At 44.7% G+C, this 23,584-nt stretch overlaps 1 protein-coding gene across 9 annotated transcripts in view; it reads left to right on the top strand.

The window, feature by feature from the left end:
* The window catches only part of RREB1 (ras responsive element binding protein 1), a 124,809-nt gene that overhangs the window by 79,369 nt on the left and 21,856 nt on the right, over positions 1–23,584 (top strand). For 8 of the 9 annotated variants that reach the window (XM_040550150.1, XM_040550154.1, XM_040550156.1 and 5 more), the window contains 4 exons: positions 3,403–3,559; positions 4,714–4,850; positions 18,380–18,569; positions 20,363–23,102. In XM_040550150.1, the coding sequence (XP_040406084.1) occupies positions 3,403–3,559; positions 4,714–4,850; positions 18,380–18,569; positions 20,363–23,102 (3,224 nt within the window). The remainder of the gene's footprint in view (positions 1–3,402; positions 3,560–4,713; positions 4,851–18,379; positions 18,570–20,362; positions 23,103–23,584) is intronic. The other variant, XM_040550151.1, reaches the window with a different exon arrangement.

Here is a 23,584-nt window from a genome sequence, read left to right as displayed (position 1 = left end):
TCCTGGTGTCTTGGCAGGCTAAACAGTGAGGTCGAGCATTTTCAGTGTTACATATAAGATCTAATCAAGGCAAATTCTTTTAAAGGAGAATAAGGCAACACTTCCCCCACCCCCACCCCCCCTATTAGTTATAGTTAGGAAACTTTTAAAGTAAAAGGAGCCTTGGTGAAGGGAACATTTAACTTTAAAAGAAAGTCTGTGGATGTGGATGTGACTTGGCATCTGCTGCAGTTCAACCTAAGTTGGGTGATAAATGTTTTCTCGAGGCAGAGGCAGAATGACATCCATGTTGCAAGGTAAAAAGAGAGAGATGAAGATTGTGTCTATCCTTTGTACTGCTCAGCTTTATCTTCATGCTTATCTTGGGTTGTAGCTCTAGTAATCTTTTTCCTCTCCACCCTTGACTCGATGTAGTGAAACTTGCTTAACCTGTCAAAGGAATAAACCTGCTTGCTGTAATGCGGACAGGTTGCAACTCTCCTTGAGAACTCTGGAACCTGCTGCTTTGCTTTCAGATTTTTCTTTTTCCTTAATGATTGGATGCAGAGAGCTATCAGAGTGTCTGTGATATTTGACCTACACAGTAAAAGTCAAAGGTGCAGTCAGGGTGTCTTCCTGTTTATAGCTCAATAGCTCAGGCTGCTTCCTTTCAAATATGCAAAACTAAAACATGAAGGGATTACCACATTCCCTGCTGGGGGTAAGGATTCTGCTCATGCTTTTTGGGCATGGCAAAAGTGTGCATGGGAATGCAGGCAGGAGATCTGCAGGCTGGGGACAGCTGATGACTTCAACACCAGGTGTAGTAGCAAAGCCTGCGGTGCTGCACCCACATTAACAAGCCCTGCCTTATTAGCATGCATTATATTGCAAACACAGCTGGACTGCTTTTGGGACTTGCAGGAGCCGGTGTATTAGCATGGATTGAGTCAAGTCAGGCAGAGGTGCCAGGCTGGACTGGCACTCACCTGGAGGTCTCCAGTTTCTCCTGTTCACTCTGGATGTGCCATTGCACCCCTCTCACGTAGGAGCAGCTCTGTCGAAACGCAGAGTTAAGCAGATGGATGAACAGCAGGGAAAATAGCTTAGCCCTAAGGAAGCTGTTTTGCATGGTCAGCTACTAAACAGGAGTTCTGTATACTTGGTACTGACAGAAAAGAGACTTGAAAAGAAAATAGAAACAAAAAGTCCCACACTTTATGTATAGCAGTTTGTTGTTTGTTTGTTTTCTGAGTGAACGTGATTTAGCTCGACTGCTTTCACCGTCTACCTCTCTGAAAAGTTACTGGCCAAGTAATACTAGCTAGGTGTCAGCCAGGCTGCCAGAAGGGTGAGCATGCAGGCCGGGTGTCTGGCTGGCTGGCTGGCCCTATCTGGGGGGACAGACAACACACGCAAAAGGGAGATCTCATCAAAATTAGAAAGCACTCTTTACCAAAAAGAAAAAAAAAAAGGCCAACAAACCACCTTCTGCATTTTGCTGTGCCTCTGGAATTGGATCCTGCATTTTTGGCTGGTCATTCCCAGTTGCTTTTCAGGTTTATCTGCAACCACTGTGGGCAGCTCTCGCTACCTAGCTTGCTGGGCACATCTGCACACAGATGCTCTCTCCTTCTGGAGCCTCCCACAGCGTGACCAACACATGTCACCAGCATCCATCCCCTTGTTATGTGACCTGTGAGGGTTACTAGGGGACTCAGTTTAGTCCACCAAAAGGCTGGGAGTCGAAAGCTGGCAGCAGCTGACCAGCCATTTTAATCTTGCAGGGGTTCTAATACACCCAGGGCTTTTGAATGCAGGCTGTTCCTGCATAACACCCTCAGAAGACCGGGTGTAATTTGAGACAGTAATTTAGTTGGCTTTATCTAAACGTTCACAGATTGTGAAAGGAAACAAATAAAAAGCATTGTGCTGGGAGACAGTCATCCCAGCAGCTTCTGCCCGTGGGTCAGTTTGGTCCAGTGTGTTATCTTGCAGCATCACGCCCTTGGCATTCAAAACTAAAATTGATTTTATGTCATAACACCCAAGCAGTTATGAGGACATATGAGACTTGTCTAGATTACAACATTCTCTCATGTTTGAACATGATAGCGTGCAGTCAAGTGAAATGGCACCATCCTGAGCTGAGTTGGTGGTGTGACTTCTGAAGGAGCGTGCCCAAATGCCATTAACATTGTCTCCCTTGTGCTGCTTTGAAGTCAGTCACACAGACAAAGGATACCTCTCTCCTACACTCCTATTTCTAACTATTAGAAGTGAGAATTTCCATTGCATGTTGGAAGGTAGGAGCCTAAGTTAGATTATTTTCGAAAGCACTTGAGTTCAGAAAATTTGAGGCTAAAGGCCCTACATCTGTTTTTAAAAAAAGTACTAGTTAAGCTTTGAGTACTCCAAAGAAGAAACCTGGGAGTAATACCTGTCATCTAACCGGGCGAGAGTATCTTCGTTGGGTTGCAAACACAGCAGACTGTGGGGCAAGTGGGTCAGGTATACAGATATTTGTGAGATTCCTTCCTGAGTCACTTTCTCCCTCAGGTTTATACACAGCATCAGAGAACCAAAGAAATACACTAGGTGTCTCTCGCTCAGTTTGCTGGGGTTTAGAGACCCATCCTGCAATGATGATACTTGTAACCTGGGGGAAGTATGGGTGGACTTTGTGGAATCTTTTTTCCCTTTTTCAGTGCCTCTGTGACAAGAAATAGTCATTGTCCTGGGGACAGGGGCTTGTGAACACATTTTGGCAATACTGAATTTTGCAAGCCATACCTGCTGCAGCTAAACAGAATTAGCAGATATATCCTGACTTCACATTTGCAGCTGAAATTTGATTTCTGGGTGCGCCAGTATTCTGTCTTAAGGCTGAGAAGGAAATAGGAGTGCATTTAAGTGTTGTTCTGACATTGGCACATACCAATGCATTTTGGGGTATGGTCTGAAGCAGTAAAAGGAGAGCCAGCTGAAGACAGGGCGCTTCTTTTGCATTGAGAAAAGTGGATGCTAAGCTACAGGCGTTCGCTTGCTAGACCACCACCAGACTGCGGCCAGGTGTGTGGATCACTGCGTGGCTTTCAGCATAAGCAGGGCCTCATGGGTGATGGGGGATAGATGCGGTGCTCCTGGGGTCAGGCGGTATCGGGGTGAGAGCCATCCTGTGGGCTGGGGCATGGGGATAGATGCTGGACTCTATGCCCACCACCCCGCATGCTCAGGGGCGCTGTAAAGAGCCCATGCTGGATCATGCCCCAGCTGCCTTTCAGAAGTGCAGTGCGGTTCGTGGGATCTCTGCCGCGTTCCTTTAAAGGCAAACCTTGGAAGAGTGTTGGCATTAAAATTTACGCGGACTTCCTGTCCCGATTATTTGCCTGCTGACAGTGTCGTCTTCCCCCTCCTGCTCAGGCACATGAAGATTCACGAGAAGGATCCAAACAGCACAGCGAGCACAACTCCCCCGTCTCCACTGAAGCGCAGGCGATTATCTTCGAAACGGAAACTTAGTCAAGATGCTGAGATGGACAGAGAGGAGAGGACGCCTGCAAAAAAGGTTCTTTACCAGGCATGCAGCAAAAGGCTTTCCTGGCTGCCTCCTAAACTTCCAGCTGCTGTGTTCATGCAGACAGCATGGGAATAGTTAAATTTGGTCTTTGTTATAGCCCTGTACATTTTAAGATACCATGTTTTTCCTTTGTCGTCAACAGTGTTGTCTGAAATCAACAATGAATTTCTAATTTCAGAGACTGAAAGAATTCCTTTTTTTTCTATATTGTTTATAAATGTCTGGGTTTGCTTTTGAGTTGTATTAGCTGATGTTGGATGAGAAGAGGATGAACTATTCTTCTGCTGCTGTAACTTTTCCCCTATTTTTTTCCTTGTTTAATTATTAGTACTCTTGCAGGATAGTGATTAGAACTTTAAAAAAGAAACAGTGTTTACTTCAAAAGCAGAAAAAACTTAAGTGCATTTTTGTTTTGGTCTGGAGAAAAAAAATGTGTAGCACGTTTCCCTTTTGCAGTAGCATAATCCTGCATTATTTGAGTTGCAAGAGCAACCAGAAAATATTTATTTGAAGGCTAGACATTTCCATTAGGGTTTTGTTTATGAAATATTTTATTGCATTTCAGTCATTTATACAAAATGTATGGTGACTGCCAAACTTAACTTGACCCTTTCCACTTACAATCTCTAAATGGTGAACTAGTAGCAGCTTCATTTAGCTCAGTATCCCCTTGTTCCTGTGCAAGCTTTCTCCCTGTAATCAGAAGAGGGCTATAGAAAACATGCAGAAGTTCATTGCTTTTCCATGGACCACTTGAGTTAGCAGTTGGCAATATTTCAGTGGCATAAATAATTTAGTCTGACAGCTCGCCTGGCTTTCTGAAGGGGGAAGAATGCTAGTTCAGTGGTATATAAACATAGGGGTTTATAAGTTGTTCCCATCACCGTTTCTCATTAGAACTGATATATCCGTGACTTAGCTGCACGCTTCATCTCTTGCTGAGCCTCCTTTTCTGTCGTGCATATTCTCACATGTGCTGAGTCTGTGCCTCTCACCCTCTTGCTGCTGCCAAAATGAGCCATTTCTGGTCACCTGCAGCAGAGTTGCAGGTGAAGCCCACTGATTTGTTTTTGAGAGGAGGACTTCAAATGGACTGCATATTTGGTTTGTTGCTTAAAATTCAGTCTAGTGAGTTTTTTTTCCTGTCTCTGAAGGTCGTCGAGGATGGTCAGTCAGGTGAAGGGGATAAGAAGGAGGACGACGTTTATCACTGTCCAGTGTGTTTCAAAGATTTTTTTTGCAAGTATGGGCTGGAGTCCCACATGGAGACACATCCAGATAACTCGCTGAGGTAAGAAATGGGCCTGAGAGCATTTCTGGTCTGAGAAAGCATGCTGGGGAAGGGGAGAGACCCAGGCATCATTCAGACCTCTGCGCTGTTAACTGACCCCTGTTGTGATTTTGAACTGTGTTTTAAACCCTTCTGCCTCATCTTGTGTCACAAGGGTGCTGTAAGGCTTAACTTTTTTTTGTATTTTTTTTTTCAAATACAGAAAATCTGCCAGTTAATAGCTGGGAATGTTTTTAGAGGAAATTAAAGCACCCTTCCTCCCCTCCAAACTCATCACAGTTGTTATGTGAAACTGTAAAATGCCAACATCGCAAAATTTTAACAAGTTAAACTAAAGATGCTTAAAATAAAAGTGTTCAGGTAACAAACCTATGATATTTTTCTTCCTGAGGAAAAGGAGAAGACTGGGTATAAAGGTTTTGTTGTTTGTCGTGGGAGTGAGTGAAGATAGATGAGTTTCTGGTTCCAAACTTTCTGTAAAATGTGTTATGCTTTTCTGCCTGTTGAAGTTAGGGAATGTTTTGGATTTTGGCTTAAATCAGCATCTCTTAACAGGGAAAAATTAGTTATTAATTGTTTGGGAAGGTGCTTGGGTTTAGTGTTCTGGTTCAAGTAATTTCTCCTGGGACTTCTGATACTTTTTTGTTTCCTGTTTTTTACCATAGAAAAGAAGTAGAGCCAGATACGTGAAGATATAAAAGAGATATTCCAAGTCTAGTTTAAACATGTAGAAAAGCTGCTATTTTATGAAACCAGATTATCCATTTGCAGAAACTTGTCAGTGTTCTAGGTGTATTTTAGGACATTGGACTCTCCAGTGATCTTTTCAGAAGGTTGCAAAATTCAACATCTTGAAGTGTCAACATTCTTTCCCGAACGCATTGCCTTAGTAGAACGGGATGGAACAGACCTGAGGTTAACTTTTTTTTTTTTTTTAATTAGAAAATCTTGGTAAATATGTGCAAAACCATTTTTTAAACAGGCATTATATGTATTGTAATTAACAGTGAAGGGATTTTGAAAGCTATTTCTTAAACTTAGTCCAGCAAATAGTAGATATTTAAATGAAGTTTGCTGTTTCTGAAGTAAATCAAGTAAATTCTCATTGCAGAGCAAAACTAAAACAGTTGTTATTTAACCTCCACTGAAGAGTCAAGTGTATGGCAAAATTATCTCAGAGACATTTTAGAGAAAATGGCTGTATTACTAGGCTTAACCTGATGTTAGCCTCACTTTAGAGCTTCCATGAAGATACGACCTCTTTGCTAGGCCATATGCCATGTAGCTGAGTGGAGAGGTGGGTTCTGGCTTTGGGTGTTGGATAAAAGATAACAGAAGAGATGCCCTTCTAGCCTGTCAGCTTTACAGTCTGCTGCTGCAAGGCAGAAAGACACTGGCTGTACAAACTTGCTGTTCGTCTTCATGCAACTCTTCTCCTGGGACTGGGAGACTTGCTTTTGGGGAACTCTCTCCTGACATGGATTTTGTTACCCCTAGCTGCGTTGAGCAACAAAGGCTAGAATGTGTCCCTAAATCAAAGCCACAACTGTCGATGTCGATTGTCGGGCTCTGTGGGCACGAGTTAAGGGTGGTACTGGGATGCTGATCTTTATGGGCTTGTTTAGATGATGGTAAGGTTTTTTTTGTCAAATGTTTGCTTTAGCAATTTAAGACATTTCAGTGGAGATAGGACAAGACAAGGAAGCCACGGTTTCCCCTGATCAGCTAACGTATTCAGATGCAGCTTGCCCTGTCTGTCTGGCTTAAAACACACCTTTTGTCCTAGTCTAGACAAGTCAAATGACACTGTCTGCTTGGCCCAACCTAGCAGAAAATCCTCTGGTAAGCAGAGCAGTCTGGGCTGCTGTTAAGGTGACTCTTTCATCCCACAGAAGGTGGGTTAAATCCTAGGCAGGCATGGGCTGCAGTTCCCTGGTTCTGAGTTCTGCAAGGCTGTAGAATTAAAAAAATATGGCGTGCAAAAATATGGTGTGCCCTGAGTTAATGTGATTGAAACGATTCCTCTTGTGAGGCTTAGGGGTGGTTTTTTGAGTGAAAGAGATGAAGAAAACAAAAAAAAATGTTGCTAGAATAACAGAGCAGGAGGCATGTGTGTTTGTGGCAGGGGAGCAAACTGCAAAGTGTTAGAAGGCATTCATCAAATCCTGGTGTTTCCTTATTGTAGAAGACAAGGAGGAAGAACTCCACTTAAACAAAGTTCAAACAAACAAAAAAGCATACCGCCTGTGTTATGAGCAAAGGGCAGGGAGCAGAACATGCCCAGTCTCTTTTTATTGCCAGTGTTGTAAAATTAGAGTCACTTGATCAGGACTTCTGCGAGGCAGGTATCAGATGTGCATCCCAGAGCCAGATGCTCTGGGTCTGGCAGTTGGTTTGCGGCTACGGCTGTAGGTAGCCCAGCACAAACTGTTGTGTCATGGCCAAAGAACAAGCCGTGCTCTGTCAGCCTAGCCGTGCCTTTCCTGCTTGGACCACAGGGCAAACATCCTCTCCCCCGGAGCGGAGCATCTGTCTGTCCCTTTCGAGAAGCAGGAAAGGTAAGGCTGTCTGGCAGCCCCTGGGTGGGTATGTGAGCAGCTAATTCACGGGGTGGGCCCTTACCTTTCCAGAGACCGTCAAATGAACAACTGGGAATCGCAGGGTTAGCTGTTCAAAGGCGGATGAAAAGACATCCCGCATTGTCCTCCCGAGGAGGGCTTTTTCATGTAAAGCCCCGAGCTGGGAGCACCTCATTGTTTATTCGCAGCAGAATAAACAATGCTTAATCCATCGATTGTGTGAGAGAGGCTCCCGCTTGGGAGAGTCTCTCTCGATTATGTAAAATCCCAAATCGGGCATCTTTGTCTCCTAATTACGGTAAGAACTGCCCTGCTCCAGGGAGCGAGAATAGGGCCTTTTGTCCCGCAGACAGCAGGCTGTGGCACTGCATATCCTGCGCGCATTACCCCCCGGCCAGCCTCTGTCCCTTTGAAGCCCTGGGACCTGCACCCCAATTAGTGACACCAACTGGTCCCAGCGAGCCTGTCTGCTGCCTGCATCCCTGTTAGCCAGGAGGAGCCGCACAGCGGTGCTTTCTGACCCTCCCTACCTGGATTATTTAAAGCCGACAGCCATTTCCCTGCTGCTGGGGCCTCAGGACACTGTCTATTTTGGTGAGTTTGTATCTGAGCGTCGATATAATTAGCAGAGCGCTGAAACACTGGGCAGCCAATAGGAAAAATGAGAAACGTCGCGGAGCGGGGTAACTTCTCTGGAAACTTTTGTGGCTGAGGGTTGCTGTCAAACATGGTAATGTGCTTGTAAAGGTCGCCTGACAGGCAGCTCTGAGCAACATCAGCAACCCGAGCGAAGGAGACGTGAGGATTTCCTGGGGAGAAGCCTCTCGAGGCACTGTGTGAGGTTTCTCTTCTTTCCCTTGGCAAGTACAATGGAACAGGCTTAAAGTAAAACGTGTGGCTTTTAAAAAAGTACATATACTGTAAAATTCCTCTGTTGGGTTTCTCTGTAACCAGAGCATACCCTTTTCATTTCCTCTCTCTTTCCTCCAGGAGGCTTCTTACAGTACTCTCTGTACCAGCAGCTCAGTTTTTTTTAATTTTCCTTCCTCAGCAGCAAGGAGACATTTACTCTGCTCCTTGTGGCCGTGCATCTTTCTGCAGAGAGGAGAAGGGAGGTGGTGATAACATGGCAGTTACCACCTTTCACAGAGACATGTTTCAACATTAGTTCTCAGCAAGGACAGATTGTACAGTTTGAAATGTGGTAAAAGCCTGTATCTTAATGAGCGTTAGGTGGACTTTTTGATCACACTCAGTTAAGTGTAGTGTTGCTTACAATAACATGATTTGTTTCTGCTAACTTTTTTTATAGGAGCCAAGCAGACAGGAAAAAAAAAAAAAAGACATTGCAGGGTGTGAAAGACACTGCCTGCCTCAGTCACTGAGCTGACCTAGAGGCCAGTACCAGTAGATGCCTGTTGCCATGAATGGATTCAGGGTAGATGAAGTTTTCTGACCTTTTACAGAGCATGTCCAAACAGTGATATAATCTATTAAGCTTCGTAACTTGCCAAATCCCAGGCATATTTTCACAAGAACAGCAAAAGCAGTTCTCTTGCTCCAGGGTAATGTACTTCTGTAAAACTTCCAAACAAAGAGAACCAACAGCCATTCACAGTCTACCTTGTTCTTCAAACTAGCCTACCCAAGTTTTGCTGAAACTTCTAAAGTCTGATTGGCTAGAGGTGAACACCCTCATAGAAAGCTGTTGTTTTGAACAGTTAGATCAGTAAAAGATAGAGCATCAGAGCAGCTCAGGACCTGGAATGAAAAGTGTCAGGACACCCTGACCATTGGAGTTTGTTGTCATCTGCCTCCAGTTTTGCCAGGGTAACCGCTGTGAGCTCAAGTTTCTGAAAACACTCCCGGGTAGGAAATGCTGCTGTCGTGGCCTGGTGTAACATGGCTTTGCTCAGAAGGAAAGTGGACAACTTAAGTGCCTGAGAATGGTCTCCTCGATTCTGTGGGTAAATTGTTTCATAAGATGTTGCATGGAGCTTTTGGTTCAGTCAGTCTCGTCACCAGGCTCCCCCCTTTGCCAGCACACCATTATTCTTCAGTGCATGGTGTTAGGTGGTGGTATCTGGACCTACACCCCAATATTAGCCATTTTAGCTAATGCGCATGAGCAGCCTATTTTAAGTCAAGTCAAAACCAAGTGGATTTTGAGTCAAAATTATTCCGGATACTTAGAATGTTACATGTTCATTGCCCAGTTACTGTTCTTCACAGTGATTCTGTACTTTGGTTTTGGGGGAGATAAAATACCCAGGAAAATAAAATACTTATTTTAAAGTGTACTGAGATTATTATTTCAGTCGTTGCCAGCAGTAGAAAAGACTAGTACAAGACTGAGTTGTGTACAGAGCAGCAGTGTGACTGAGTAAAAGTACATTGTACAGGATGTAAAAACAAACAAACAAAAAAACACCCCCAAAAAAACACCAGAAAAAGTCCCTTAAGTTTCATTCCTGTTTTTACCAATGCCTACTTAAGCAACTTTAGGAATTCACTTTCTCTCCTTATGTAGTACAGAATAATCCTGCTGACTTCAATTTTGTGAAACACATTGCTTTCTACACACAGTCATCATTTTGTAGGATGAGGGTGTTAGTGACACTGCAAAATTAAAAGAGTGAATGTGTTTGAAAACCAAATGTTGTATGCAATTTTTATTATTTGTGAGCCAAAACTACAGGTTTGTGGTGAGAAGAGAATTTTCTTCCTAGTAGTTGACATCACTGTTACTGGAAGCAACTTTGAGCATGAATGACAAGTAGTCTTCATGTGGCATTGTGAAATATCATACTTTTCCATCTTGATCACAAGCATTGGTGTGTGCATAGATAAGCCTCATTTGTTGTTAGCACTTCAAGACATGAAACTTGAGTTCTTACAATGCAGCTGGATAATTCTGAGGTTGTTGTAACCTGCATGGCTGTTGAATACAGAGAGAGAGAGAGAGAGAGAGAGAGAGAGAGAGAGAGAGGGGATGCTCCAGCATAGATGTGTCATGGACTCCTTGACCTTTGGTTTTGGCACACTGTAGCCCTGATGCTTCCCTTCTTAGTCATTGCTTTAGGTTGTACCAACAAGGATAGTTTATGTAGGAATGTCTGCTAGAGTTACCGAGTGCTAACTGCTACAAGACTTCTTAAAACCAAGGACAGAGACACAGGGGTCAGTGTGTGGCATTGCCAGTTGGGCCAACTCTCCTGTTCTGCTGTGCTCAGAAAGCCGCTTGCTTGCTCGGTGCCTGGCTGAGAAAAACTAGGAACTGAATCCTGATCTCTGTTGGAAGCATATTCAGTGCAGGAGCAACTCCATGAGCCAGCTGTTGGCAATAAAATCGAGCTCTGGTAAATACTGGGATCAAAAATATGGCATGGTACAATGAAACTCTTAATGCCCATAAGGCAAAGGAGGGGGTATGCAGGAAAGCTGGTGAGTGCATCCTTTTACTAAGCAAATAAAAAGGGGAAGTAAAATCTGTGGGTTGAGCATCTGTCTGTATGCTGTCTTGCAAAAGCAGACCAGAATTGCATTTTAAGTACTTTCTGAAGTTTCTGTTCAGAAAAGAGAGATGGGAACCATCTGAAGAGCTGTGCAAGTCCGGCTCCATCCCAGAAGTGGTCAGCTCACACCAGGGAGCTCATTGTGCCACAGGACTGGGAGTCCAGAGCAGCTGGGTAAAAATACCAGATAGTGAATGGACACAGGGAGTGACGCTCTCATGTGAAGCTGTGTGGTGTGTCACATGGTGGTGAATATCTTAGCTCGGTTACCAGAATAGAAAGTGGGTAAAATGCAAAGCTGACTGCAGAGGAAAGCTTCTCGTAAAAGGGAATACAGGAGGGAAAGAGGGCTGAGCCAAAGTGGGTTATTAGCATGCTTGTCTGGTCCTGATGACCGGGGTTTGTTTATATGCATACTCTCTCGAAGTACTGGCTGCTGCTTATTATGTTAACAGTCACGTCTGCGTGCTGAGCATAGCTTACCTGTGAATGTAGATAATGGCAAGTGTGTTCAGTCCAGATTTGGCTGCACCTGTTTGTGAGCCCTGTTGTCACCAGTAGATGGTTGTAGGAGAGACAAGTGCCTGTAGATGTGTTTCTTCTTATGTTACTTGGTGAAAAGTGTCAGTTTTCTTTTTTAAAAGCATATTAGACATATATAGACAGTTCATTACAGTGTTAGGGAAAAGTGAGATCTTTTTTACTGATTCGTCTTTGCCCACGCACAAAGGAAGTTGAAAGTTGTCACAGATGGATGTTTGTGCCAAGAATGGCTTGTGCCTTATTAAACTGTGTGGTGGTTAACCCCACTTGAGGTGCTCTGACAGTGGGAGTCACAACACCTCAGGACTGGTGCTGTCTCTGCGGCATGCTGACAAGTCTCTGAAGCACGACAGCACCCCGGTTCATATCGGACCCACATCGGCTCCTGCACGATACTTTTCTCGCCTGGACCAAAGCGCAGCTGCAGGAATGCACACAGCATTGGGCATCCCCCTATAAATAGAAGATCTGGCGGGGTGGTTTCAGCTTTTGCTACAGCCAGGCATGGCTTCTGTGAGGGAGAGGATGAAAGGGAGATACGGGATATGTTGGGAGCAAAGTCAGACCCCCACTGGGGAGGCAGGAGATAGGACAACTTAAAATAAGTCCCACCTTCATGGGAGGCAGCAAGCCCTGCTGTTGTGGTCCCCTGTGCACCTCTCAGGAGTTGGTTCTCTGTGCTGTTGTGCGGTCTTGGTGCAAACACCATAGCACAGACCTGCAGCAGGGTTCCAGCAGGGTTTGTCCCTGTTCTGTGCTGGCGGGAGGAAGAGTTGTTGGATGAGGAGGAGGTGGGAGAGCAGCAAATCCCTCAGGGCTGGACACGCTGTGATGTGGCGGGGGACCCGCAGTGATCCCTGGGAGGGAGGCAGGAGCAGCATTCACAGCGCTGCTGCTTTTCCATCACTCATCTGCAGCAAGTGGGGGAGATTAGTGCAGCTGCTGGATGTTGTTTCCCAGGGCCCTGGGTGTGGAGGCCAGGAAGGGTTTTTCATCCAAAAAGAGATGAGTATCTGGACCTGGGTGGGGTTGCACAGGAGCAGAAACCAATTTGCTCTCTCTCATCTCCCTCCCCTTGCCTTGCCCCAAAAGAAGTGAGAGAGAAGTAAAGAAATCTTTCTCCTGAAGGGGAATACGTCTGTAACCTCACATTTGAAAGCCCTTACGTGTTTAAAACCATCCCTTCTCCATCCCCCTGCTCCTCATCAGTCTCATCTGCAGCGCTTTGTTGGCAGTGGCGAGGCTGGGAGGCTGCTCCCATCTGTGGCGCAGACAGAAGTCAGCTGGAGGCAGTTGCCGATCCTTCTCTCGTGCCTACTTGTAGGCACATCCCTCCATGGATGGGAGCCTAGCTGTGTTAATTCTAGGTTGGGGTAGAGTTTTCTTTGCTCATAAGGAGAGCTACACTAATGTGAGGCAGAAAGGAGAATAATAACAACGAGGGTGGAAATTTATTTAGGGTGCATATTAGAGATTTAAGAGGGAGGAGTTAGGTGATTTAATAACCTAACTGTGTATTAATGACTTCTGTCTCAGGATATGTTTCATCCTTGCTTTGTTTTCCTTGCTTCTGTTTGTGGCAGTTGCTAAAGAGCAGAGCCAGGAAAGGAAAAAAAGGTACCAAGCTTTTCATTTTAGATAAGGCCCAGAAGTTTATTTGGTTTTACCTGTTAATGCCCACAAAGTCTGCAACACAGCATTTGTGAGCTATATGGGTGAAGACTACAGGTTTTGGTCTACTTGTGAATGTTTTCAGATGCGTAAGTACAAGAACACTAAATAGCACTTTGCTTTTCCCACAAGTCTCAGGTAAAGCAGAGCGTACTATGTTTTTAATACCTTGGTGAGAATGATGGATATAACTATTTGGCATTTGAATCTTGACTACTGAAATATAAAATCTGTAAGGATCAAATTAAAAGCCTTTGCTATTTGGCTGCATCACCAGTGATAAAAACCAAGGCTAATTAATTTTGCTTAAAATTTGGCTCTGCATTTCCTTTCTAAAATGTCTTTCCTTTTCCTAAAAAAAAAAAAGCTACTATTTTCATTGCTGGCAAATTGGAATTGGCTGAGAGGGGAGTGTAATGCAAGGCAACAGGCATTACTTATGTAAACTTTTCTTGCATAGGTGCCGCTTGTCCTAAGTGTAGCAAATCCTGGCTTGCCTCTTGAACAAGCTGCACAAAGGATTGACTATTTCTTAAAGCATGTTAAAATGCTTTTATATCCTAATTAGCATTACAGATTTCAAGAATATTAATTTATTTTAATAGAAAGCTTTTTAATGGTGTGTTTTTACATAGAAGCTTTGTCTGCATTTTCAAAAAAAAAAAAGGTGCAACAGTGTAGTAATAATTAAACAGACTCGCCTGGTGTGATTCGTGGACTGAGTACCAAGGTCAGTCTGGTCATTACACTGTCATTGCAGTTGCCTTAGGGTTTTGCTTTTGTGTTTCAGCAGTTCTCTTTTCTCAGCCACTTGTTTTGTGCACCTCTGTCAGCGAGCCAGAGTCCTAGTGTTGCGCTCGCTTTGTACAGGTACGAATGACTGTAACGTAAAGGCTACTGAGAGTGAAGCTCACTGTAAAGCAGTCTTAGCTGCTAACAGCAGGTTTTGCTTATAATTGAATCTCTGTTTGGAACTGAACAGCTTTCCTCTCTGTTCTGTAATCATATTTATAGAAGAATGGAAAATGGTGGCCAATGCCAGCAATCACATGATAACACGACAGCTCTTATTTGGTACATCTGGAAACTTACCTTGCAAGTACGGTGCTTTTATCTCCACTCAGGTGTTGAGCCATTGCTCTGCCTGTTCTGCTAGCACCCTCAGAACCTGTTCCCATCTCTGTTCTTTGCAGTCATACCATCCCTGTTTGACTTGGCATTACACGTGGGCAGACTTGTGAAACTGTAAGGAGAGGGGTTTTGTTTTGTTTAATTTCATCATGAGCAAAGTATTACCATATGTTTCAGATGCTTTATTTGATATGCCGGACTTTTCAGACTTTCCACACTAAATCTATATTTTTTAAAAAGCAGTTTAAGCAAGGTGAAGAAAAATGTCCATATCACCTAGGATTCCTTTCTCTTTTGCTTCTTAAAGTGTGTTTCTGGATTTAAAAATATTGTAGGTATTGATATTACTTAAAGATGGAAAATAGTACTGATGACAAAACAGGCAAATTAATGGCTAGGCTTCCTTAAAAAAAAAAGCTTCCTTAAAAAAAAATTAAAGCTGCCAGTCAATGCATTGTTAGGCATGGCAGCCTTCTCCATTTTAAATTAACACAAGCATTAGTCAATACAGCACAATGCTTGCCTTAACTACTTCAGTTTTGAAGCTCCATACCTGTAAGTTTTCCTTGGAGGTAGTACACATCCTCATGTACATCTGCAGTGCTAATTGTATTCAAAGCTTATTTAATGTCACTGGAGAGAAACTCAGATTCCCGTAGTACCTGAGGTGCACCGGGGGTAACTCAATATGAAGGCACGAGGAAAAAAAAGTTAGTGCATGCAGCTGGGCAACTGGGCTCTGTGTCTGAAGTAGCCGGAACCCATACTGGAATGACAAGCCCAAGTGAGGTCTGCAGGGCCTGAGGGACCTCCTGGGGCCAGCAGCTTGGTGGCACCCCATAGCATCACGGGCAGCTTCACGGTGATGTCCTTCATGGGTGGCTGGGGTGCAAGGTGCCAGCCAGGGCGCTGGAGCTTGCCTGCGGTGCCTGTCCCAGAGGGGCTGCCCCAGATGTTCCCCCTGAGGGCTTTCTCAGGCAGATTTTACCCCAGCTCTCCGAACTCCTCACAGACAGGTGTTGGCTGGGGTTGGTGCTGGCATTTGGGAGGTGTTAGGGCCAGGACCATGGAGGAAGGAGCACGCTTTCCCCCTGGGGTACGAGGATAGCCGGGGGTGTCCATGGCTCCAGTGTGGTTCCCTAAGCTGCAACACCAGCTGAGCTGAGATGGGCATCATTGATGTTCCCTGCAGTTCCTGCATCTTGAGATGACAGGCATGATTTATCTGCTCGTTTCTTTATTTTTTAGCCAGGAGCTTGGTTTTGGCCAAATGGAAAAAAAAAAAAGAGTTCAATCCTTTTTCCTGACTTTTTGCTTGATCCCAACCAGAAAGAAAAAGAGAAGACCAAGGAGGAAAGAGAAAAACACATAGCGGTATTTAATTCTATGCATTATAAAAGACAGAAAGCACATATGCCTTTTTCAGAAATAAGAATTTTGTTTTGGGGGAGGGAGGGAGGTTCTTTTTGCATGAAAACACCATTTTTAAATTGCAGATTTTTACTCTCCTGAGGTGTAATAGTTGATACAGGTGTACTGCGAAGGACTTTCACACGCTCTGAAAGATCTGGTCTCCGGTGCAGCTTTTGACGGGAGCCCTAGGTAAAGCAATGCTTAAAATCAGTATGCTGCCAGCCAGCGCAGGGAGCGTGAGATGGTCGAGGTGCGCCTCCCAGCTGCCTGGGGGGCTGGCAGCTCGCCCGGGAGCGCTGGCTTCTGCTCAGCCCAAACCTTGAGGGCACTGTGGTGGGTGCTGGCTCTCCCGGAAGGTAGCTCTGCAGTCCCATCTGCTGTAGCTGTGCCTGCCCTGTCACACTCAAGGGGACATGGCCAGCACATCGGGTCTCTGGTCCAGGGGAGGCCAGGCAAATCAGGGACCCCTGGAGCTGCCTCAAGGCTCCCAAGGAGAGGGTGAGGGTCTGTGTCCCTTCGTGGAGCAGCTGGGCTTGCTCATGATCCACGTGCTGAGGTACCAGGAGGAGCGTGCCAGAAGCACTGCTTGCTTTCACACTGGGCTTTTTCGCCACCTCTGAAACAGAATTTGTTCCGGCAGCATGCAAGTTCTTGAGGTGGCTGCCCTAACCCTGTGGTGCCCTCCTTCCCCCAGTGGTTTTGGTGGTTGAGTGTTTTTGTTTTCGCTGAAGAAAGCTTTGCATCACGGAATAGGTACTGCCTGTTCGCGGGACTGCCAAGCGAGCTGGAAGAGAGCCGCAGATCCCGATGCTGGAGCAGTGCTGCATATCGGCGTTGCCCCCACACCACCAGAGACGGTTGTCACATTTAGCAGGTCTCTTTAAGTGAACACTTGCTTTGTAAACGGCTATGGCTCTGTATTTAAAGGAATGCCAGCACTATGCTGGCAATGATTATAAAAGGTAGGATGCAAGTGAATTGACAGGGGAGATAAAACAGATTAAAACTCCAGTGCATAATATTTATGTCCCAGCCTTCTGGGTACCGTGATAACAAAGGCAGTGGTACATATACTTCACACTTGCCTCTTTCACCACTCAGAGACTAAGTCCAATTGCTTTGTGAGTGACTCGGTTATCTCTTCATTTTCAGGGAATAAGAAAGGTCTGTGGAAGTTTATGTAGTGATAAAAAGAACAACAATGGGAGTTTGTTCGGGACAGGACAGGGAGGGGGTTGTTTCAGGATTTTGTCAGAACTCATTTCTAATTGCAGGATGTTTTTTTAATGAGTAGGCACACGTCCTTTTCTTTGATGTAGAATGCAAAGACAGTATGGGGAGAACTAAAGAGGGAAGAGACGTGAAAGACTTCCTAGTGCAAATAATATTCTCAGCGACAAAATCTGTCTGCTTCACATTCACTGGTACTCTCTTCTGTGAAACTCATGCTTTGGTTGCAAGCTGGAGGTGTAACCACAAGGAGCCAGGTTGAGTGAAACTGTGTGTCACTTGTTGGATTCAGAGTGGACGTGATCTGTTGTGCTGCAGAGCTCAAACACCCGATGTTTAAAAGGCGGCTGTGCTTGTTCATAGACACGTTGGCCAAATGTCGCTGCGTAGTTCTTGCTGCCTCGAGCATAGCTGTGTTTCCAGTACCTTTGATTGTTTCATGCAAGTCTACTGTACGCAGGAAAGTTTTGTTTAGATGAATTTATGAAGAGAATTGATGAAAAATCAGAGCCACAACGTGTGGACAGGAAAAGATGTTGCTTCTGCATTTTTTGGGGCTCACACTGACTGTGATGGACGTATATGAGTGTCAGAAGTCTTGAACCTGTTTCAGGCCTTCCTCCTGGCCCTCCTCCCCTTCAAGAAGCACTCATTCTTCTTTTAGAGAAAGTATATTTCTCATAAAAGCTTTGAGAAGAATCAGTGGAAGTTTATGGAAAGGCAGTGCAGTATAAGCATTTGGGGAAAATTCACATGCAGGAATTTGAGTGGTGTGCAGTAGCATGTTTTAAATAGTAGTTTAGTCCTATACATTAGTTTATTAGTTATTAGTTTACCATTATATTATATTATATATTATATTATTATATATTATATATTATATATTATATATAATAATATTATATATTATTATATATTATATTACCATTATATTATATATATTAGCTTATTAGTTATTATTAGTTTAGTGCTATACATTTGCAGCTGTGTGCTGTCTAGGTCTGATTTAGCCTTTCCTTGTCACTAATGTTCTTTGTTGTTGTTGTTGTTGTTTTATCTTAACAGTGCTTTTAATTAAAAACTCAGGGAAATGAAATGTATAAAGCCATTGAAATATTTTATGTTGGATAATGAGGAAAGTTGTCAGAAGGTTGTGATCTTAGCTGCCACTTCACTGTCTGCCCACTTGTGTTGTTCAGTTCTCATTTGCTCTATTCTTTGAACTTCCAGTGAACTTAATAGCCAGAAACTGGTAGAAAGTGACTGTGATTGAAATGGTCTTTCTGTGGCAATAGGTTTCCGACGTGCTGTGGCCTTGTTCTCCATTTAGTAGGTTCTTAGTATCATGGGGAAAGAGGAAGGAGGCTGGCCTAATGTGAGAAGAATGCTAGTCCTTATGCTTGCAGCAGTCAATAAGTCATTTTTATTTTATTCCTTTCCTTTACAGGTGTGACATCTGTTGCATTACCTTTCGTACTCATCGGGGCTTACTGCGCCATAATGCAGTTATCCATAAGCAGCTTCCCAGAGATCCCACTGGAAAGCCTTTCATTCAGAACAACCCTTCAATTCCAGCAGGCTTCCATGACTTGGGATTCACGGACTTCTCCTGTAGGAAGTTCCCCCGCATTTCTCAGGTACACTCTGTTCTTAGTAGTTTAAGGTACCAGCTGATATTGTGCCCATTTTCTGAATTCATTGAAAGACTTGCCCTTGATCAACCAGAGGCTGGACATACCATACTCTGTGGAACCCACATTACTGCTGCCTGCGTAGGCTTCAGACACTTCTTCTCCTTTTTTATCTAAAGAATATTTGCCCTTTTTTTTTATTTTTCTTTCAGTATTCCAGTGGGTAACTATTGGTATGAAGATCTATACATATATTTTAAAGGAAAATGGTGGTGGTGGTAGATCCTTGCCCTTCCCAGCCTGCCCATTAGTTCTCTCCTTCCTCAAACCATTCCACATCTAAAATCAATAGGGAGGAGACGTGGAAGGGAAGGCATTATTTATTTTAATTTACAGTAGCAAGGATGTAGTTGTGGTGTGAAAGATTTTTATCATGAAAAACTTTGGGAAGTCATTTTACTTACTAAAGGGTGACCTCTTCAGTGACTTCTTCATGAAACATCCCCAAACACCTTTCTGCTACATTCCTTAGATGAGGTTTGAACGTTTTGCACCTTTGAGGGGAAGAGACTAGGGAAAGGCATGGGGTAGTCTATAAACGTTTTTCTGAGAGCTTTAAAACTTGCTATTAGTTTATATTATTCCTCCCTCTTTCAAACCTTGCCTGTCTTAGTTATTGTGGGTCTAGATGAAGTTGCTTAACTACTTAAAAAATAAAAATAAAAATCAACAGCACAATCCAGCAGGATCATGCTTATTCGCAATCTGTACTTTTCTTACTCTCCTTGGATTAAAACGTTGATTTCCAGCTCTCCTGGCTGCAAGGTGCTAGATCTGAAATTTGTCACCAATCCAGGAGAACATGTAGGTCATTCTGTAACTCTGGTAGAATTTTGATGTAAAAGTTACATATTGAGGAGGAGAGAGGACTTTGTAAGCAAATTGGTTTTATTTTATTTGTAACTAATGGCAGCCATTTGAAGTTACTAATGGATTTGAATGTTGGGACTGCCTTTTTGTAATAATTCTGCTTGCACTGTGAGGCAAGACCTACAAGTTACTAGAACAAAGCATGTACAGTGTATATAAAGATCCTACCAGCCCTATACTTGAATTATCACTTGTGCACTCCTTTGGTGTGGAACATTTGCCACATATGAGCTATCTGGGTAGCATTCAAATATAACATTTAGATTTATGATCATTTTCAAGGACAGGCATAAAATCTATTTGTGAGTTTAGTATTTTTCTTGGGAGAATGAATGTAATCAGACTTGACTAACCAAAAGCCTGTCTGTTTCGGTTTTGTGTTTCATTGATCGGCTTTGAGGGATGTTATTTTTGGTTGTTTTTTTTTTGCTGTTTTCCCTTCTTGGATGCTTTTTTATTTTCCCTCCCAGTGTCTTTGTATTAACAAAGCTAATGGAGGTGATTTTACTTCCCAGCTTAGTGGAGTTAGCTGGATAGTCCCCTGTAGCTATTGTCCTGTCAGTGAAGAGGGGGGATTCCTAGAAGGACAGTTCAGGGTAGAAAGGTATTTGAAAGCCTCAGTAGCTCTCTGGAGGAGTTTGCCTCTATAGAAGGGAAATTTTGGAGAATCAGCCCCTAATCTAGATACACCACTTAGGTGTCTGAAGGCTGTGGAGTAGTAATGTTTCCATGCTAGCTAGATGGTGGCTGCTCTAAACTCCTTAACTTGGATGCTAGAAGAGAGTGTGAACTGGTGTAGTTTTGCAGTAGCATGTGGTGCCTTTGCCAGATGGAGATGTCTACTCTAAATATTTCTGCATGTCTTGCAGGTGTGGTGTGAAACGAATTTGCGAAGGTGCATCAGCGAATTCCATCGGTTTATTTGCGAGACGTGTAACAAGGCATTCCCCATGCTTTCGGCACTCAGACTGCACACAGAAACTCACATGATGGATCAGGGAAGAGACAAGCACAAGCCACAGTCCACGACCCCACCCGGCGAGAACCCAGACCAGAAAGCCTTCATGGCATCCTTGGGCCTACAGTACACCAAAGACATCAAGCCTGTCAAGCAGGAGGACGATACACAAGACGAGGTCCAAGAAATGCGGCTCAGAGCACTGAAGAGTAACCTACCTCAGGAACCCGGCAGCACCGGCCTGCTCAGCCTCTCTCCCCTGGAAGCTGCCTCTGTGGGAGGGTCATTTTCAGTCCTCCCCCCTACAAAAGAGAACATAAAGCTTCTCTCACTGCAGCCTTTCCAGAAGGGTTTTATCATCCAGCCTGACAGCAGTATTGTGGTAAAACCCATCTCCAACGAGTCTGCCATTGAATTGGCAGACATTCAGCAGATCTTGAAGATGGCTTCTTCCGCTCCTCCTCAGATCAGTCTTCCTCCACTTTCTAAGGCACCTTCTGTCCCCGTGCAGTCCATTTTCAAGCATATGCCGCCACTGAAGCCAAAGCCTTTGGTAACGCCCCGAACAGTTGTCGCAACTTCTACACCTCCTCCTCTCATCAGTGCCCAGCAAGCCTCCCCTGGCTGCATTAGCCCAAGCCTCCCACCGCCTCCTCTGAGGCTGATCAAGAACTCGGTAGAGTCCTCCTCCAACTCTCACCTCCCCCAGCCAGGAGCCAAATCAAGTCCTTCCTCACAGTTGCTCCTCCAACCCAAAGTAGAGCCGTTAACTCAGCACGAGATGAAGACACAGCTGGAGCAGGACAGCATCATTGAAGCTCTCCTGCCTCTGAGCATGGAAGCCAAGATCAAGCAAGAGGTGACGGAAGGGGACCTCAAAGCCATCATCGCAGGGGCAGCAAACAAGAAAGCCCCAACGATGAGAAAAGTCTTGTACCCGTGCCGTTTCTGTGACCAGGTGTTTGCCTTCTCTGGTGTCCTGAGAGCTCATATCCGTTCTCACTTGGGTATTTCCCCATACCAGTGCAACATCTGTGACTACATTGCGGCTGACAAGGCAGCGCTGATCCGGCACCTGCGGACACACAGCGGGGAGAGGCCTTATATTTGCAAAATCTGCCACTACCCATTCACAGTTAAAGCCAATTGTGAGAGGCACCTGCGAAAGAAGCACCTCAAAGTGACCAGGAAGGATATAGAGAAGAACATTGAGTATGTCACCAGCAATGCCGCAGAGATGGTGGATGCCTTCTGCTCCCCAGACACTGTGTGCAAGCTGTGTGGCGAGGACCTGAAGCATTACCGGGCCCTCCGCATCCACATGAGGACGCACAGCGGCTGCCAGAAGAAGAAGCCGTTTGAGTGCAAGGAGTGTGGCACAGCCTTTTCAGCCAAGAGGAATTGCATTCACCATATCCTCAAGCAGCACTTGCACGTGCAGGAAAGGGAGATTGAGAATTACATCCTGGCGGTGGACTGCAGCGCCCAGGAGAGCCACACAGATGCTCCTTTATTGGAGGACAGCACTTACATGGACCGCAAGCCCATCACGACTTTCCTGGAGCCACAGAACGGCTTCCTGCTTGGGACATCATCTCACGTTCCCATCAAACTAGAACCTGCGGGCAACTTCCCGATGGATTTTGATGAGCCGCTGGATTTCTCTCAGAAGAACAAAAACATGAGTGCTGTGCAAGTGAAACAGGAGAACCTTTTTGGCTCTTCTCCCCTGTCCCTCTATGATTGTTCCATGGAGCCCATTGACCTGTCCATCCCCAAAGCCCTGAAGAAGGATAGCGATGTCCCAGGTGAAGCCAGGAATCTAGAGCTGGCTTCTTCTGGGAACAGTGATAAAGCCTATAACTGTCAGCAGTGTCCTCTGGCCTTCGGCACCAATGGGAACTCAGAGAAAAACAGGGCTGTCAGACATCCCCAGCCACTGAAAGGTTCATTGCATTTGACTGTCCCGATCATTTCCCCAGCTCTCCTTGGCAGTTCTGCCTTGCTGAGACCCTTGAGGCCTAAACCACCACCACAACCACTCTTGCCAAAGCCTCCAGTAACTAAAGAGCTGCCACCACTGGCTTCCATTGCACAGATCATTTCATCTGTGTCTTCTGCTCCCGCTTTGCTGAAAACTGAGGCTGCAGATGCCAGTCCCAAGGCAGTGAGCATCTCCACTGGGTGTGACAAATCAGGGAACACCAAAGCAAAAGTGACAATCATGACCGCCATTCAGAGAGACTCCAACCTTCCCAGCGACCTGACTCAGGTGTGTGATCTGGAGCAGTCTCCCATTGCCGACACTGGGTTGGCTAAGAAAAGAGGTAGAAAGAAAGGAACGAAAAATAAGCCTAAATTGGGCAGTGGTGTGGATCTGGAGTCAAGTGGGGAGTTTGCCAGCATAGAGAAGATGCTGGCTACCACAGACACTAATAAATTTAGCCCATTTCTGCAGTCCACTGACAATTTCAAGGAAGAAAGTGGCAGAAATGGAACAAGTGAGGATGAAAAGGAAACTGCCGAAGATAAGCTGCTGAGAGGGAAGAGGAACGCTTACTCAGACTGCCTGCAAAAAATCCCCTGTCCTTCCTGTCCTCAAGTCTTTTCATGGCCAAGTTCCCTGCAGCGGCACATGCTCACTCACACAGGTAAGAGTGCCTTATCCTGGAGGGGGCCTGTAGCATGAGAATTTTCCTCATTAAAGGGTCTCCCCATGGAGGAATCCTCCTTTCTTGTCCTCTCTCTGATGTCTGAATCATGTTCTTTGTTATTTTGCAAAGCCTCAGCTGTTGCAGTTGCATTGTGGTGGTGTTAAATTTTTGAGTAATGGAATAATCTCTGTGGCTTTGAGTATCAAGGGGGCAAATTAAACTGCTAAAACCCAGTTGACTTCAGTGGCGTAACGTAGCGTACATGGAAGAAGAATTTGGTTTCAGGTTTTCTATTATTACTGTCTCATCTTGACTGTGAACATGTGCGTTGAATATTTTATTGTGCCTTACGTGGTTTGTTTGGCTGCATCCAGTGGCTGTTCGTCTACTTCAGTAATGATAAAAACATCCCATCAAAATGAGAGCAAATAAATACAGAATTGTGGCAGGAAAAGAAAATTATTTAGCGTTTAGCATTT

The sequence above is a fragment of the Cygnus olor genome, chromosome 2 (assembly GCF_009769625.2).
Source record: "Cygnus olor isolate bCygOlo1 chromosome 2, bCygOlo1.pri.v2, whole genome shotgun sequence".
Classification (NCBI taxonomy): domain Eukaryota; kingdom Metazoa; phylum Chordata; class Aves; order Anseriformes; family Anatidae; genus Cygnus; species Cygnus olor.
This window is presented reverse-complemented; position numbering and strand designations above follow the sequence as displayed.